The following is a 19,060-nucleotide window of genomic DNA, read 5'->3' as shown; positions in this document are numbered from 1 at the left end:
AGCCCCACTGGAAAACACAGTGTAGACTAGACGGTGAGCATTATTAATAGTGAGACCACCGCGGGAAGGGGCTGCACCAGGGCTCCCATTGTGGATGAGGCCACCCATCAGAATATCTGCGGGGTTGTTTAAAACAGCATGTTTTATCATTTTTTTAACTTGAAAAGTAAAAAGAAAAAACTTAGTCTGTTTATGCTATGAACCACAGAAAGCGAAGCTCTACAAAATCTTCACTGGTAGAAGACTTGAATCAGAATCTTTGAAAGAAATAAAATTAGCTTATAAGAGGTTGTGTATTATTGGGCCACAGAATTTTTCTGAAGGGCTGTTAAATTACCAAGGCTACTCTAGGCATTGAATCACTCGTTTTGCTGTGTAATGTTTATTGAGACTGATTGATTTGATGCGATACTCATGCTAAAAAAGTGCCAGATGTGTAACTATTTATGGGTTCATGTTCTTGGATGCATAAAGGATGTAGATAAAGTGGTACTAAAAGATGTAAAAAACAATTAGTGAAATGGAGAAATGTCCAACATTTATCTCAACACCATCAGATTGACAATCTTCTGACACTGTGCTTTTTTGGGACATTAAAAAGGAAATATTGCATGACCGAAGGGTTGACATTTGCAAGAGCTGAATACTGGGTATCTATTGTCTTTCTTTTGGATGAGGAGACCAATTGCACAATAATACCTTTTTGGTCTTTATTTCTTCAAAACATGAAAACAAAAAATGAAGTAGATGACAATGAGAAGAGAGAAAACATTTCGTACAGAATATGCTATATCGCTAGTGATTAAGTCAGAAACAATTAGAAACTTTATTTGTCTGTGTCAATAATGTGTACCATTTATAAGGAACAGCACAATTAGTGCACTTCTCCCCTAAAGCTGTGCACAATACACACAAAATAAAATAATCAAACAAAATGAAATAATTTTACACAACTATAATTATTAACAACAACCCTGAACATCCAGAATCATTTTTTCGCTATAACATGAAAATTTAAAAAGCAAACAAACCAAAAAGCTTTGAAATTGAAACTGACCAATGGCAAGAATTTCTTAAAAGTCCTCTGTGGAAATCTGCTATGGGATTATTGACATTCTAAATACGGCTAAAAATGAGCACAAAATCTTTCTAATGTTTGAACCACTCACATCCCTTGACTATATTTACTTGGTGTTTCTAGGCTAGCTTTCCACTTAGTAAATCTTCAAAGAAAAGAGAGATGGGTTAGAATGTGCCCTCAAAGGAGTTAGGCCACCAGGGTGCTGGGCCATGACAAGTCAAGGGTGAGTCTCCAGGACATCTGAGGAATTGTAGAGGTGTGGGGCATAGAAAAGTACTATTATCCAACAAGATAAAAACTGAGATTGATTGGGCCTTCTCAGTGATCTGGATCATCAACATGATTACCTTTCTTGGTTTAACATGGGGAGATGTACATATCTGCAAGACTGGCCAAGGCCACAGAGGATGATTTTCCTAACCTGTACTTTATACTCTCTTCGTTAAAGACAACCTTAGATATTTGGACAATTGTATCTGTACAATTTCAATGTGTTTATGTTAAAAGTTTCATAATTGTGTTCTTCCTTGCAAGATAAACTGTTTCCATGTGGCTGTGTTAACTTCTACTCATGGAAATAGCAATCACATTGACTGTGAACCCCTGAGGGCAGGGATCTGAGCTGTCTTGGTCATGGTTAAGTCCCCAAGAGTAGCACAGTATTGAGTGGGTAACCAGCATTTAATTATTCATTCAGTCACTAAATGTTTATTAAATGATGAATGATCATGATTAATGAGTGGAAGAAGAGAAAATCACTCTCAACAGCTTTTATTTTTTAAGTATCTTTGAATCAACACAGAGGGCCAGGGTTGTCTCCAGCCTGGGATTCTTCATAGATAGAGAAATCTCTGAGAGAGGATCAAAGTCATTCCATTTTTCCTCATTGGTGGATTTACTAATTTGGAATGTTGGGTTTATCCACGCTCTTTGGTATTTTGAAATGGAAAGAGCCATTCCTTTCCAGGGTTAAAAACCTCCTAGGGCAGTCTTCCTAGGAGGCACTAGTCCTCTCATTTAATTGCTTACTTCTTAGCCATACGCGGAGAAGACGCACTTGTAAAGGCCCATTGGTCACCCGGCTTCCTTTCTACTCAGGAACTGCAGATACAATCAGAGGCGTCTGGACGGTGAAAGAAACAGGGCTCAAAATAACCTTTAACATAAAAAAATAAAACGAACAAACCAGCACTATCTACCATCTGTGCCAGACAGAGCAGATGTGAAATAAATACTTTGGGGGCAGGGGTGTTGTGAAAATGGAAGCTCTAAAAACCCAGGCACGTCTAACGCATCCATTTCTCTACAACGCCTTTCTCCCTGGCCTTCCTGAACCAACAGGTGATTTTTAGAGGCCTCTGATGTGTCCCACATGGCTAATTTTCCATGAAGATACTTTATAGTTTGCCTGCTGTCCTCTCAATAGCTTTAACTTCTCGCATGACAGTTATTGCTTAGAAATGAATGTGCCGATCCATGAACAATAAGCCATTTTCTCCTTTTACCCCTAGTAATAATCAAACTCAATAACAACACAAAAGTTACAACTCAGGTGAAAAGAAAACTCTCTGATGTCTTCAATGTCCAATCAACGTTGCTGAATGGGAGAACAGTATACGCTATACTCTACTATATACAGATACGCTTCGTTTTGTTTTATTTGTTTTTCATCCATGCACTGTGTAACAGGTATCACAACAATATTCCCAAACAGGCACATGAAAAAGGAGCAAATAGTCATGACTGGAACAGGATTTTGCAAGCCATGGATGCTTTTGAAAATAAAACTGATGGAAGATTCCAGGCAACAGCAACATGGGACTGGAACACATACTGATGCAAATGGAAAAGGATGATGTGCTTTTGGAATGGGGTTATTCTTCCTGTTTGCATGAAGGATGGTGGGCAGGAGAAGGAGGCTTGGGATGGGGGATCTAGGGAGTTCGTTGGGCTGGAACATCAGAATAAGGGCCTTGCTAATCACAGTCCAGAGCTAAAGAGAGAAGAAAGAAAGGATTTTGCACGTTCCTGGGAATCTAGGCATGTTATTCCTGTACCTGTTGAACAAGAGTGTCAGGCACCATATCTTTAAATATCAGACTGTATCTAGAACCATCACTTTGCTTGGCCTGTTCGAGCTCCCATGCTTCTTCTTAGAGGCAGCTTCCTCTCTGCTCACGTTCCAGAGATAAGCATGAAGTTTAGTAATATGGTCAAGACATGCTTCTTTCTTCTTCCATGCTTATATCCTTTCTTAATCCATAATAATTTTTAAAGTATTTGGGGGAGGAGAGAGTAATCTTAATGATTTAAATTTTTACCACAAAACCATTTGCATTTAGATTGGTCATCATCTCCCACGAGAGAAGCAAAAATCTCCATCCTCCCAAGAGAAGAAAATAAAATAAAATAAAAGCCAAACGTCAACCACCTCCCCATCCCCCACCGAAAACAAGAAAAACAAAACAAATCAAAGACTTAAGGATTTACGAAGGTGGAGAGAACACAGCCCTCTAGGCTGAGCTGCAAAGATGGCCCTGCCTCCATGCCTTGTTCAACGTGACGATGCCCCTGGGAATGGGAGGTGATGGTCTCTCACTTCGGCCCTAGTACAGAGTATGCTCTTGAAGCTGGAATCCATCAGCAGGTAAGTGAACATGACAAATGTCAGTTTCCTCTGTTCGTTATCCATAATTTTTTATGTATATATATTCATATATATATAAATTTACTATATCTGATTGTTCCTTTAGAAGCCTTTTATGTGGCAGTAGGCCTCCAGGGAGGAGAAGAAAATGTACAAGAGCCACAGGAGCACAAAGAGGCAGGATGTGAGGAGCTTGGCAGTCCGGGGCCCACCCAGCTCACCTCCGATTTCTGGCCTCCGCCGATACAGCAGCACCCCCACATTGATGAAAGCAAAAATGGTGAAGAGAGTGACAGAGAAAGCTAGTGTGCCAGGGGACACTTTGAACTGTTCCCCGTTGGCCGCGTGGTAGATGGCAGCAATGGACCAGGCCACGCCGATTCCCAGGAAGACGTTCACTGCGTTGCTGCCCGTGACGTTACCTATGGATGCATCTGCGTACTGGTCCTGGGTGGCTGCCACTTTGCTTGCAAATGTATCTGTGGAGGAAGAAGACAAAGGCAATGACGCTTAGTTAAGCTTTATAAAGATGTCTGTGGACTGCTGGAAGCTTCAGCTGTGTACTCTAGAATCAAACCGCTGACGGAAACCCAGAGACGAGGGGGGACTCCATGTTCTCTTGCGTCCCAGTTGTGTGGTCAGAACAAGAGGATCTAGGTATCAGGACTCAAGGGCTCAGGGCTGGCTGCGTTACAGGTGATCCTGGTCAAATTCTTTACCCACAGATACCACAGTTCTTTGTAATATCGAGCTTGTGGGGCAGCATTTTTGAGACTGATTGTGTGGGGTCCTTCTTAAGAGTGAATATTACAAGGCTCCATCCAGCTATGCTGGATCATAACCACCAGGGCCCAGGAATCTGTTTTAACAACATGCCAGGAGATTCTAGGTCACTAAAGTTTAAGAACGGTTGCTGGAGGCTATTACTAAAAGATGCTGTATCATCAGCTCCAGTTTATAGATAAGGAAGTTAAGGTGTCAGGAAGTATTTCCAAAGACTCAAGAGCAAGTCAATAGTGGAAGTGAAATGAATTGAACTATAATAATAGCTGGCATTTGCCGTGAGCCTTTGTGAATAGAAAGCAGATTCACCTATATTACTGCAATTCTATGAGGCGAGGAAACTTGATAGGTGAGGATTCTAGGCTTAGAGATGAGGAGCAAAGGGTGCTACATCACAGAACAAGGAAGAAGCCACCTTTGGGCTTGAGCTCGGCCTCCTGCCTTCCAGGCAAATGCTTGTTCATTGTGCCATCTCACTTCTCCCTGTGCCCTGAGTACCAATGAGCATCCTCACAGCTCTTTTATTTTATTTCTCCTTTTTCTCCCAAAGACCCCCAGTACATAGTTGTGGGTCCTTCTAGTTGTGGCATGTGGGATGCTGCCTCAGCATGGCTTCATGAGCGGTGCCATGTCCGTTCCCAAGATCCGAACCGGTGAAACCTTGGGTGGCCAAAGCAGAGTGCACGAACCTAACCACTCGGCCTTGGGGCCAGGCCATCCTCACAGCACTTCGTTCACCAGTCATCCTGAATGCATCCTTTTCTGAAGATAGGAAAATCACGGTCCATACAGGGCGTAGGACAAGAGTGACTGATTCTTCTTGATGAGTAGAGCATAGGGATTTAAGAGCACATTTGAGTCAAAAGGTTTCAAATCCTGCCTTCACAACTGAATGTGTGACCCCAGGCAGATTATTTCATTTCTCTGAGCTTCAATTTCCTAGTCTGTGAAATAAGGATAGTATCCCTCACCTCAGAGTGCCATTAAGTTATACGTTATATGAAAAATGTTTGTTTCCTGGTACAAGGTAAGAGTAGCTCTTTGTTGTTTTGCAAAGAACTGGTTAGATCAGTTTATTAAAAGTTGAGGCAGGATCTGAAATAGCTCCCTTTATTAAGCATGTAAACAGAACTTGCAAGATATTCCATTTCTTTCCTATACAATTGCCTAGTTACTGATAGCAAAGTCCTTTCAGCTGCCTTTGCAACACACCCTGCATCATAGGTTTATAGTAGATGTCAATAACTGTCAAATTGAACTCATGTTTGCAGAGCTGGTAATGGCAGATATGATATCAGTACAAGGCATCACGTCGTGAGCTCTAGTCTTCTTGTGGCCCTTGCCATGCTCTGAGCATGCATGTGGTTGTATGATAGCTGGACTACTTTCTCCGCTCTAGTGCTATTCTGTTGCCACCATCTTTCTTCAGTAAATCTCCAATGGGGACCATACATGAAGCATGTAAGTTTCTATCAGCCTGTAGATTCTCATGCTTTACAATGGGAGAGAAGGTTATTTAGTCTCCTCAGAGGCCACTGGATCTACAGGACCACATTCTTTCTGAAAGGGAACTGATTAACCTTGAGGAGCCATCTCATTGATTCTGACCTCTGTCTGTGATGGAAAGCAGGTTTTACTTACTATTTTATAAAGAGGCAAACCCTGCTTACTCTGTACTATACATTACATGTATATTTTCATTCAACCCTCTTATTAGCCTTATGGAGATATTATTCCTCATTTACAATTTGTGAAACTGTGACATTGTGATATTATGCCTCTCGGATGGGCTGTTGGTCAATAAAACAAGGAGTTTTAAAGCAAATGTTTGATTTCAGAGCCCGTTCTCAGTCCACACCACAGTACCCCTACCAGGGAGGCTGAAGTTTTCCTTTCCTCTTAGTCCATTTTGGGTTGTCCCATTCCTTCCCCTTAGAAACTTTGCAGCAGGTTCTCGTGGAATGCTCTTTCCTTGATCAGTGAGAGTGAAGACTGAAGGAGGTGGAGGCGGTTTGCTCCCACCCTCCTGGATCTGGGCTCTTTGTGCGTTCATGATCACACAGTGCAGCCCAATCAGGACTATCACAGAGGCTGGTGAGGAAAAGCCAAGCAAGACACATCTTAATGGTCTCTTGCACTTCATTGTTAGGAGTTATTAGGATCTGCTGTAGCAGCAGTCTCAAAAAATTGAAGTCATTTTGCTTTTATTTTTCAAGGACAGAGAGCTGAGCAAGGAAAGTAAAGGAACAGACTCCAAGGCAGGAGAAAGTTTTCAGCTCCGCCACCACCAAGGAGCACCTGAGATGTTATTCTGTCCTGACATGGCTACTGGTGCCGACTGGTGGGGAACAGATGGCCACATAAGGCGGGGCCGTCGGGTGGGGGCATCCCCTCCGCATGCTGCAGGGGCAGGTGACCTGGCGCTGTTCCACAGTACACAGCTGCTTACCTCCCCTGGCACATGGTGCATGCACACCGGACTTCCTGGGTGCCCCATCTCCACTCAGAAACCCTGGACTTTCCAGATGGCACCTCTGCCACTGTACCAGAAAGGAATGAGGCATAAAATCCAAGATTCCTGGGCCTGGGGACCCTGAACCAGCCAAACCAGTCCTTCTGCCTGAAACGGAGGGCACACCTGGGTCCACAGGGATTTCCTCTCTCTCAAGCCATTTTTAAGTAGCCTATTAATGTGAATATCACAGGACAATTCTTCTTATAATAATAGGTTTTTGTTTGCAAATGCCTTTCTCTGGATTCCCCCAAAATTAGTAGCCAAAGTAACTAGCTTGTTAGATAAATGAAACATGTTTTGGGCCTCTTCGAGTCTGGTGGGTTTTATTTACCTGGGTTATACATCAGCCCTTTTGTCTGTTTTCAATTCAAAAACTATGCAAAATCGAAACCGTAGAAACACATGCAAATCCAAACCATTAACCTTTGCTCCAACAGAGACAACTCTGTTTTCCAAATGAAGTGTAATGGAATCTCCCCAAATTGCTTCTAGCATTGCTTTGCTGCTTGGTGCATAGAGCCACACACCACACACCACATGCTGGGCACTGCCAAGCCCTACCCTGAGCGCTAAGCCCATAACCTGTTTATGGCTGAACAAGGCAAACGCCATTCAAATGCCATTCCCCAAAGTAAAACCCGAGAAAGAACTACTGCGGTGGTTTCGGAAGGGTTGTAATCATCTGCAGAACTTGGCCCATCAAATACAAACACATCTGAACCAGATTTGCAGTGTGATTGGCACCAGCTAAGTCATGTTGATAATAACATATATATATATGTTTTCCTACATATATACTTCGAGCTAGGTTTCTAATAGGAGTTTTTGCTTTTAACTCCCACCTTGAATCCTAATACATTTTAGATTAGTTGTACAGTCTTAGACTTTTGGTCCTGCCTCCTTGGTACCTATCACTATAAATCAATGACAGGGAAGATTTGTTTGGGAGGCAGTGTGGCTGGAATTAAACCACACATCACAGAGTCAGGACATAACTGTTCTCTGCAGACCCGTCTCGAGTTCACTGTACATAACCGTGGCCAAATTATCCAGCCAATATGCAGGAATAGGTCAACACACTCCCCTTTCCTCCAGAAATTATTTTTTTACTTGAGTTTCTCAAACTTCATGGCTACTGATAGACGAAGCCCTACACGTATCTTCCATAAGAGGGCTAGTTCTTACAGGCCTGCAGGTCACACGTAGGCCTGCAGATTATCTAGAGCAATGGTTTCACCCCAAAGGACTTCTCTTCTTCTTGACTCAGCATACTTTGGGGGCCAGCCATTCAGCTCTCAAGTGGTTTGTGCTCGGGAACCGGCACTGACAGTGATTTTAACTGGAGTCCAGCCTGCTTATGGAGCCAGGTTGCCTCCCCCAGCACCTGTGAATTATGACATGAGAGACAGCCCAGGGGCCACACAATTCTTGGAGTAGAAGCGAGAGAAGCCTTCTCAAGGAGACACTCTCGGCTCTTCTAACTATCTCTGTTCTTGGGCAAGACATTTCACCTTTTTAGGTTCTGTTTTCCTCATCTAAAATGAAGTGTTTAGACTAGAAGGTCCCTAAGATGCTCCCTAACTTTACTGAGCTTAGAATACCTCAAAACACTAAACTCACATATACGATTTTGGGGTGATTTTTCTTCTTTGTAGGAGTTTGTACATGACCACCCTTCTTCATCAGAACTGACTAAGGATAAAAAATGTCTTCTCATTTTAAAGAATAAAGGACCTAAATGAAGTACTTGAAGATCCTAGGAAGAAAGCTCTCTAGAACTGAAGATATTGCCATTGATCAAATTTTTGGCAATATTTATGAAATTAAACCACACAGCAGAGTCATTGACCTTTTAAAAATAGATAAGAAATGTTGGCAAAATTATTTGCTTCAAATCACGTTGATCAGCCGTCCATTTAAATGAGTGAAGCCTTGGAATAAATGGTGGCGGCGGCGACGGCGTTTCAAATACTGTGTGTGATGTGAGCCAAGTTTGTGCATCACTGGCACTGGAGATACTGGGAGGGCCTGGTTAAAAAAAAACAGGTTTGGGCCTCCACCCTCAACCCACTTCACCAGACTCTCTGAAGAAAAGACAGAAATATGCATTTTAACAAGTGCCTTTGGTTGTCCTTTTTTACACCAAGGTTGAGAACCACAGCTGTAAGGCACAGAAATGGAAGCTATTGCTCCAAGCGCCCACAGTCTGGGGTCTTGGCTGGGAGGAATAGATGTTTGAGTTTCAGGGAAGCAGCTAAACGGGGAGAAGAAAGGAGCAACCGATTTCTTAGAGAAAGTGATGCCCTCAGATCTAGTGGTCATCTGCTCATAAAACAGCTTGGGTGGGCCTGATAGAGGGGCTAGGACTGCTTAACCATGAAGTCCTCCCACTCTCACATTATACTCTGCTCTTAATTTTTTTAAACCCTCTTCCAGCATGGCTACTATGAAAGGCCAAGGCACGGGGGAAGTTTACTTAAATTAGTTGAATTCTGGCTCCTCCACTTGCTGCGTGAGAAGCTTACCCACTTGGCAGGATTTTGAAGGAAAGGAGTTAATGTGAACAGCACTCAGAATGGGGCCTAGCAGTTAATGAGTGCTCAATAGTATTAGCTATTATTAAAACACAACAGAGCCGGATCCCAAGAGAACCCACAAGTGGTCAGGAATTCTGATTTGATGTAATGATTCTAAATTTTGGGGGAGTTATAACACCTTTTAAAGACATATTAACTTTATGGTCCTTTGCATTTAAAAATGTGACAGAGCATAAAATCATTCTTAAAAATCAAAGAGAGTCTTACTTTATTTTGAAAATTCCATATACCCTAAGTCATAAAAAGACATTAGAGATCTTCTGGTGTAAGCCCCTAATCTTACCAGTGGCTTAAAAGCTGGTGTCTTTGTATAATGCATATATTCCTCTCTCTCTATTCTTTGCACTTTTTATCTTGATCTTTTAGAATTCAAATGGAAATATTGTTTACTTATGTACTAATTTTTCGACTGCCACTGAGGACCATAAACAAGACTGTCTTTAGTTGTGATATTTATTTAGCCAAGTAAATACGAAAACCACACTCCCTCACTTAGATACACATGCTTACTTCACTGGTTCATATGGAAAGAATCCTTATTTGGCTTCCAAGTGAAGTTTAAGAGATCAGAGAATTACTGATGTTTGATTGATTAATGACCAGTTAGGAGAGAAATTATAAAAACTGAAAAAGGGAAAAACACTTAAAATTTCTGCCCATAAAAGTTGTCCCTGAAGTGAGTGAAAAAGAAATGGAGACAGTGACTTGACCTATTTTTAGAAGAGAAGAAAACAGAGGTAAACAAAAAGTTCAAGAGGACTCATGTTGGCAGATCAGAACACCTGCTTCTACTCATTTTTATCCCCAGCTGCAAAGCAGATTCACCAGGGCGACTTTTGAAAAATATCAACTTGCTAGCCCTATCCTGAGTTTCTGCTTCATTGGTCAGGGATGCGGCCTCAGCACTGGTACTTTTGAAAGCTCCTCCGACCAGATAGAGATCCACTAACTGACTGCTCAGAGCCCTTGCTTCATTATCCGTCTAAGGACGACGGCACTTCCCCAGATTAGCCGAGATAATGTATGGAACAAGTCTGACATGGAGATCAACAAACAACCACCATTTTTCTTATCAAATAACAAATTATTTTTCATTTTGCTATGTTAACTTGAATGCTTGCACTTTGTACAGTTACCCCTGGGACTTAGTTTTCTTATTACGTATCTGAAATCCTGGTATATTTTAAGTTCAAAGGAAGAGATTAATTCTAATTAAAAGAGAAAAATAATAGGGGTTTATTTTTCAGGGAGCACAGGGCAGAGAAGAGAATGAACACAACCAACAGTGCTATTTAATCTGTTTTCCAAATTGTAATTTGACGCATGTTCTCAAAACAAATTGATAATACTCCTTTCTTACACACCCAGAATGGGATTATTTTTCAGAATAATGTATTTTTCAGAATAATGTACATGACATATAAGAGAGGATCCAAGGTTCCCCTTCTTTGTTCAAACCCCTAGCTTCATGGGGTTTGCCAAAATTTTCTAAAACCCCTGGTTCTAATTTTTCGATGGTAATAAAAACGCTTTGGGCCTTTCAAAGAATTCTGATGTTTTATCTGAGCTGAGGCCTATTCTATTCAATTGCTCAGTCACTTGTTCCTCCTCCCACTCTTGGTCCTAAAAGGAGCGCTACACCAACTAGCGGGGTGTGGAGCAAGAAAGCCATGTTCTTACCTGGATTAACATGGCTCTGGAGTGGATCAGATTTTATATGCTTGGGTAGGTTTGGTACCTTCACTTTGGGAGTCTTGCTTGTTTACTTCCCCAAATAAAAAGATTTATGCAAATTATAGTGGTGGAAGTTCCAGTGTTTACCTGGTCAAGTAAGAGGTATACGGTTGACCGACTTGAGATAAGTCTCCTGGCTCTGGTCAACCTGGTGAATTGGCAGCTGGATGGTGACGACCATGGCAACTCGGTTGGTTCATGTGAATTAATGGTTCTGCTTGGCATCAAGATACTTAGGAAGTTGAGGCCACCATGAGTGGCTAATTTGGTCATCTGAGTTTGTGTTATCTGTGGAGAACCACTATTGTTACTGAATAATACTAGTCCTAATCACTGTGGCCTGCATAATGTATCTAATTATGGTAGTAAGGAGCTTAAGCTATGGAGTAAGACCTGGTCCCAGTCCCATTTGCCATGTGCTGGCTGTGTGACCTTGGGATAACCAACCTCTCTAAGTTTCCGATACCTCATCTATAAAAGAGGGAAAATGCAAGTCCTCATTTATATGGCTGTTCAGATGATTAAAAGAAGTAATACAAAAAGGCTTAGCATGGTGTCTGGAAATCAGTAGGTGTACAAAAAAATGTTACCTATTATTATATTTCAGAAATCTTTGTTCTGGTAATAACAAAGGAAAGGATGATATTAAAATATTATGGTTTCTTTCAGCCAGGTGACTTATGGTTAATAAATCTTATGTAGGATTATGGGAAAATGTGGTTCTGTCCTCGTTGTCCAGAAATGATGGTGGTGATGAAGACAACAACAATAGTTAACATTTAGAAAGCTTCCTAGCTGAGGCACTATATATGGATCCTCATTTAATCCACAAAAAAACCCTATTGGGTAGGTATTATCCCCATTTTATGGATGAGAAAACTGAAGCCCAGGGTACAGGAAATGTGCCCAAAGTTATATAGCTAGTAAGAGGTGAAGCTAGGATTCAGACCAAAGGGATGTGACCCTAGCTGGAGTGCATGTTCTTAACCACAAGTCCATGGGGTGTTGACAAGGCCTAGATCGCTGACACATCTTAAATTTGAAAATGAACCAAGTGTTCAAAGAAAATGTACAGAAACTTCACCATGTTCAACTCTGACTATAACTACGCAATGTTAAAACAGCTGATCATCTGAAAGAAAATGAATTGTTCTATATAGAAACATTAGCCTGACTCTTTTAGCAAAATATTATTTTTATATTATATATTATATATTTATATATAATTTATTTTTATATTTATTTATATTATATATAATATATTATATATAATATAAATAAAGTATTTATATTATATAATATATATATAAATATATTTTATATAATATAAAATATTATATTGGCATGAATCAAACAGATTATGAAGGGGTTATTTTTATGGAAGACTCCTCATTCTTTTAGAACAATATTAGACATTACTGACAAAGTAATATTTTTGACTCCTTAAGTTCTTGGCTTCTCCTAGTATTACTTTTATACTGTTGTTATAGTATACAAAAATGGGTTTGAATGAACCTACTTTCAAAATAACACCAAGTTTTTGACACTCTTCATTTTGAGTCATAATTTTCTTACTTTTATAATGACCTTTATTTTAATAATACCAAGTCCATGAGGGTAAAAAATTGGTAAGATTTAGTCAAGCAACATTTTGAACAGGAAAAAAGGAAGGGCAGATTTAGAGCTAAAACAAATAGCTGACTGTCATTTTCCCAAGCCAATTGGTTTCTTATTAGATGGATACAACTGAAATTTACTTCTTGCCTCAAAAACAGTCCAGGGCTGCCCTGCATGAAGCAGTGTCCTCCAGCTCCCTTGTCCTTCTTCCCAATAATCTTCCTCTTTCTCTCTCTTAACCCTCCTTGCATTTGAAGCCTGGTTCTTTCTTCTATGCTTTGTTCTATTTCTGGAACATCCATCTATCTGAATCTTCTCAAATCCTCTTCCTCCTCTTCTCAAGTCCTACTTCAGAGATAGTAAAGCCGTAGGTGCCCCCAAGTCTCTCTAGAACTAGATTTAGCTGAGGAGGATCTGATAGAAAAACTTGGAGATAAAGCAAGAAAATAGAAACCCTCACTTTCACCTCCAGGCAGACTTAATGAGTTACAAAGGAACTTCCCTGTCAGCTGGCTCTATTGGGGTGATTCTAAGTCTATGGATCTCAATACACTGAGGACACCCGACATGTGCCTTTGCCCTGTGGATATTTACCTAGTATTTATTCCACACAGACATTCTGGTTTTGAAGGGATTGCTTTGTGCATTATAAGTTCAGGAAAAGGTGTACACTATTGAAAGCAGGCAAATGGAGGCAACTCAATAAACTGAAAAGGTCACTGCATACAACTGCAACCCAGCAGGTGACACTTGAGGGCAGGTGAGACTTGAGGAGATTCTGGAAAGTTCTGATAACTCTCCCATTTCTGCTTCCTCCTTCCCTTGACTTGGTGTAAAATTTCCCCATTAGCTCATTCCTACGGATTAATCATGTGGTGCGAAAAGGCATATGCGTCTACCAAAAGTCTTACAAACCCACAAAATCTTTGGTGCAGCAATTCTCCTTCTGAGGATTTAGAAGTAATTTTACAAGTGTGAAAGTTTATATATAGGGATGGTCAGTGCAGAGTTTTTATGTTAGAGAAAAATTAGAAACAATTGTCCATCATTTTTGGTAAAATAAGTTGAAACATCATGTCACATAATCCTGTGCAACCATAAAAATCATGTAAAGGGACATTAGCTAACAAAGAAAAATGTTCATGACCTACTGTGAAGTGAAAAAGCAGTTATGTAACTATGCCTAGTATGAGTCCATTAAAAACTGTGGGTAAATATTTGATGTCTTTATTTAGACATTTTTGTGCAATTTATTTAAATATCCCAGGATTTTAAAATTTGAAAGACAGATACAAGAATGCAAATGGATGGTGGGATTGCATGATTTCTTTTTTACTCTTTGCTTATTAATATTTCTTATTTTATTTACAAAGAGAATGTATTATTTATTACTTGTGTTATTAAAATGCTAGTAAATATATTTTAGAAAATAGTCTCATCTAAATAATAGGGTCTTTCTGGGAAGGGATAGAGGCTTGATTTCTAGCCTTTTCTGGTCTCTTTAGTATTCACAGCTAGGGTACTTGGATCCTTAGATGGAAGGCATCAGACTACTACATACAGAGCAGGTATGTGGAGGTGAGGAGCAGGGAGTAGAAGAGATGAAGAGGACATTTCCTAGTTATCAGGGCCTTGCCTGGAGTCCTGAGTCAGGAAGGTGCCCAGGACAGGCCATAAAGTGGAACAAGAATCCTAAAAAAACAAACCTTACCCGCTATAAAAGTTTTCCCAGGACTCCTGTGAAGGGAAGAGAGTGTGTCTTAGTTTCCTTCTAACCACTCCTGTCAAGCAATGACGGACTATAGAGCAAGGCTGAAATCCTCTCTCTTAATTTCGTATTTTGTGTCACAGCAACATTATATTTTATTTAGGAACAGTATATTTTATTGACTTCAACCCACAAAATTGCTTTGCATATTCACTAGACCTGACAAATACTTTCTACAAGCTTGTTGAGAGATTTGTATCCTTGAGATATCCGGGAAGGGCTATAATACCCAAGTCTTTCATCATTTGTGCTTGGGCTCTTCCTAGAGATGTAATTTGTAAGGCAAAGACCAGAAAATAAGGTGTAGGGCTCTATCCAAGCTGCAAAGAACATGTGATGAGGCTGAACTCTAAAGTTTTGTCCTTGTCTCTCCCCCAGGTACCTTCTACAGCTCTTAGTAGATACTTAATAAAGGTCTTTTGATACATATCTCTTACATTTACAAGATCTTATAATTTTCAGAGCACTTTCATAGATGTTATACTATTTGCTCTTCTTGACAACTCTAAGGTTGGGGGGAAGAGCTACCCTCGGCCCCATTTTTCAGGGGCAGAAACTGAAGTTCCCTAGGGGTAAGATGGAATGTGAATGCAGGAGGCAGGGTTAGAATCCACATTCTGTGACTCTTGGTGCCCGGGTCCTCATGCAGCAGCCTCATTGGGAAAAGAAAGGGTACTGAGGAAAAAAACCCAGGGCACTGAGGTGCTATCTGGTAAGAACAGATGTGGAGCGTACTAGCTGCCAGAGAGAGAAAGAAAACACCAAATAATTCAAAGGTCTTATTTGAAGTGGGAGTCCAAGAAAAGTAACACTTTTTCATAGTTTCTAAGATTAGGACTGACTGGGTAAGTCTGTGAGAGGAGAACCAGGTTTGAATGGTTAGGTAATTTGCCAACGATTGGTGGTGCAGAGTCATACCACCCTATTAAATGCCTTCTGCACACATATACATACTCTTGATTCCAAGAACTTGTTTTATCTTCTTAACAACGTTCATCCTTATTGCTATCTGAATTTTATCATATTTTTGTTATCTGTCTTCTCCCACTGGAGTGTGAACTTCATGGGATTAAACAGAACATCTGTCTTGTTGATCCCTCTAACTCCATCATGTAGAACAGGGCCTGGTACTTAGTGGTGCTCACTAAATATTTACAGAATAAACGAAAAGGAATGCAGAATGTCTCTGAAGTCTGTGCCTTGACACTGTATCTTACTGCTTCCTTTGGTTTAATTTTTCCAAAATGGTATTAATCTCCTTTTTAAGGCCTAATAACTAGTGGAGAGGGAAGACCACCTGAATATTTGAGGATCTAGAATGCCGCATTGCCCCAGGCACTCAGTCTGGGCTTCCTAGTTCGCTGTTGGCTTCATCTCTCAGAACATATTTTTTTATTTTGAATATTACTTGTCACTAATATTCCACGGTAGACTCAGCTCAGGTACAGAAGCTGTAGAAGACAGGGCTTAATTCAGACTCTCAGGACAAGAATACTCGATACAGCAGAGCCTACTGATGTCAGGGTCTTCTACGTGGTTTTCCCGTTTTCTCCAAAAATGTGGAATTCTCGAAGCACAGAGGAAGGTTCAGGCAGCACCAGGAACCACTTCTAACACAGCCTCACGCTGCGTGCTGAGCCCCTCTGAGCAGCCTGAGCTGTGGTCCCCTAGTTTGACAAGTGAGTTTGAGGGATCTGGTTTGCCTTATTGCAGCCATCTAAAACATCACTGTACGCAGAATCCTTCAGAGAAGGATGTTTTCACGATTCTTTTGCACAGTTGTGGTTATTTGCTGTTTTGCAATTGTAACTCAGGAATGAAAAGGTATAATTAGTCCTCTGCTGGGCCTGTGTGTAGGCCCCAGTGCGGATCATTTTAGTTTGGAACTACAGCAAGTCCTGCTTGTTGTCTCAACCCACGATTTTTTACAGTGATAACCTAATAATAGCTTGCAATTGATGGAGGATCATGCCAAAAAGCACCCTGGGCTCCAGAGGGCAGGACAGGGAGGAAGAAAACAAACACAACACATAATTTCCTGACTGTAAATAATAAAACCAAAATAAGCTATTTTCTCCTTGTGCACAAAATATAGGATTTATATGGGCTGAGATAAACAAAAGTTATCAAATATGGTCACCAACAGATTTGGTGTTTCTGGATCATGTGCCAGAAAAGGTGGCTGAACAATGTAAGGCATTTTATGGATTTAAATCTTTTTCTGGAATAAAGCGGAGTATAAACAAGTAATATACAGCTTACGTTTCATCCCCGGAAAAGGCAGGATGTGAGGTCTGTGTGCTGAGGGGCAATGATGGCATTCCAGCTGGCATTGTGCATAAATGCCAAGCCCCATGATTTCATATCTATAATATGCACCATCCCCAACAGATATTAAAATTCTTTTATAATCACATGTAAGATTTGCCTTTTAAATTGAGTTAGCATTTTATTTGCCCTCTCTTCTAAAAATACCAATGGGCCTTAAATTCATTTTGTTGCTCATGCAGTGCCCCTAAAATGGCAATTAAGTTATGTTTTTTTATAGCCACATTTTTAAATTTTGAATTTAGTAACAGTGCGTCATTCTTTGAGTAGGGAGATCCATGCACGAGCCTCTGTTCAATAGGCCTTGTTCTCTACTCTCTTCCTAATGGTTTCCATGGATTTGTATTGATCCAAGGGCCAACACCAACATCTACAGGGTGACACACTGGGGCCATGGATGAGAGCAAGAAGCTGAACTTATGAGAGTTGCCTTCTTAGCACTGTCAATGGACTGAATTGGCCAAGGAACACCCCAAGATTCATAGTGCTAATTCTTCTTCTTTTTTTTTTTGCTGAGGAAGATTCACCCCGAGCTAACATCCGTTGTCAATCTTCTGTTTGCTCGAGGGAGATTCACCCTGAGCTAACGTCTATCTGTGCCAATCTGCCTCTATTTTGTATGTGGGTTGCCACCGCAGCGTGGCCACCAATGAGTGGTGTAGGTCCATGCCTGGGAACCAAACCCAGGCTGCTGAAGCAGAGCATGCCAAACTTAACCACTAAGCCACGGGGCTGGCCTGTGTCATAGTGCTAATTCTAAGTACCGTTGTATGATGTTTACCCCCTGTAATCCCTAATATGTGAATCAAGCTTACTGCTGGGGGGATGGTAGTAGGATTGTTTTAAAAGGTGCACAAATCCATATATGCACAAAACAATGAAAACCCAAAATATCTCACAATTGTAGTTTGCAAATGTCTGTAGAGATTTTGTGATGAATAAAATAAAAATTATTTTAAAATCTTACACAATCCATAGTAAATCCCCACATTACGTAATACTAAAGTACAATTACTATCATGTAGAGAATCCATGACATTTTTATGTTAAAATTGGTGCTTGTGAAATATTGAGAAAAGACAAATCTGTAGAGTCAAAAGTACATTAGGGATGCCTGGGGCTGGAGGCAGAAATGGGGATCACCTGTAAGTGGCCACGAGGCATCTTATTGGGATGATGGAACGTTCTAGGGTAATGGTTGCAAGACACAGTAAATCTTAAGAATCAGTGAATTGTATACTTCAAGTGGGTGAATTTTATGGTATGTAGATTATGCCTCAACAAAGTTGCTGAAAAATGCAGGCTGAGACTTGAATTTGAAAGAAAAAGCCAAAACAGTGGTCTTTGAAGTTATTCATTTTCATTACCTTATTTTCAAATGTGCAAAGGGAGAAATGAAAGTCATCACCTCGACATTATTTACAAGTCACTCATTAGAGACCCACACTCTAGTTAATCCTCATGGAGCAAAAAGGCCTCAAGCTTTCACTATACTTGATGCTTACTCCCTGTGGAATACACCTTAAGACTGAAAAGAAGAGGGAAGTGATATTCATTTACAGCACACATTCATAATGTCAACTCTTCAAACACAAAACACACATACAAACACATAAGCACATGCATATGCACGCACACACACAGACGTACAGCATGATGTTTCTGCCAAGCGTCCTTGGTTTGGCTGACCTAGAGTTTCTAAGAAGGCCCAGAGAAGACTAGGATGAAATATTTTTAGCTCCCTTCCTTTACACTGTAACTTTTATAGGACTGATTATAGCTGGCTGGTGGGGGATTGGAGCACTAATCCTAAAACTCTGCAGAGCTTCAGATTAGGTATGACACGTGCTGAGGACCTTACCTCAATACTTCAATACTTAAAAGTATTGAAGACCAACTCTTCTTTTGAGCAGGAAGAATAAAGTATGCAAATAGTTTCAAAATGGATCTTTTCCAAGTTTCTACCAACTGCTTTCGGGCCTGTTGCATA

General features: G+C 40.6%; 1 protein-coding gene across 11 annotated transcripts in view; it reads right to left on the bottom strand.

The window, feature by feature from the left end:
- Nucleotides 1-696: 696 nt before the first annotated feature.
- The window catches only part of SLC8A1 (solute carrier family 8 member A1), a 372,033-nt gene continuing 353,669 nt past the window's right edge, over nucleotides 697-19,060 (bottom strand). For all 11 annotated transcript variants that reach the window (XM_046661705.1, XM_046661706.1, XM_046661707.1 and 8 more), the window contains one exon: nucleotides 697-4,207. In XM_046661705.1, coding sequence (XP_046517661.1) covers nucleotides 3,831-4,207 — 377 coding nt within the window. In that variant the 3' untranslated portion in view covers nucleotides 697-3,830. The remainder of the gene's footprint in view (nucleotides 4,208-19,060) is intronic.

This window comes from Equus quagga, chromosome 5 (assembly GCF_021613505.1).
Source record: "Equus quagga isolate Etosha38 chromosome 5, UCLA_HA_Equagga_1.0, whole genome shotgun sequence".
NCBI lineage: Eukaryota > Metazoa > Chordata > Mammalia > Perissodactyla > Equidae > Equus > Equus quagga.
This window is presented reverse-complemented; position numbering and strand designations above follow the sequence as displayed.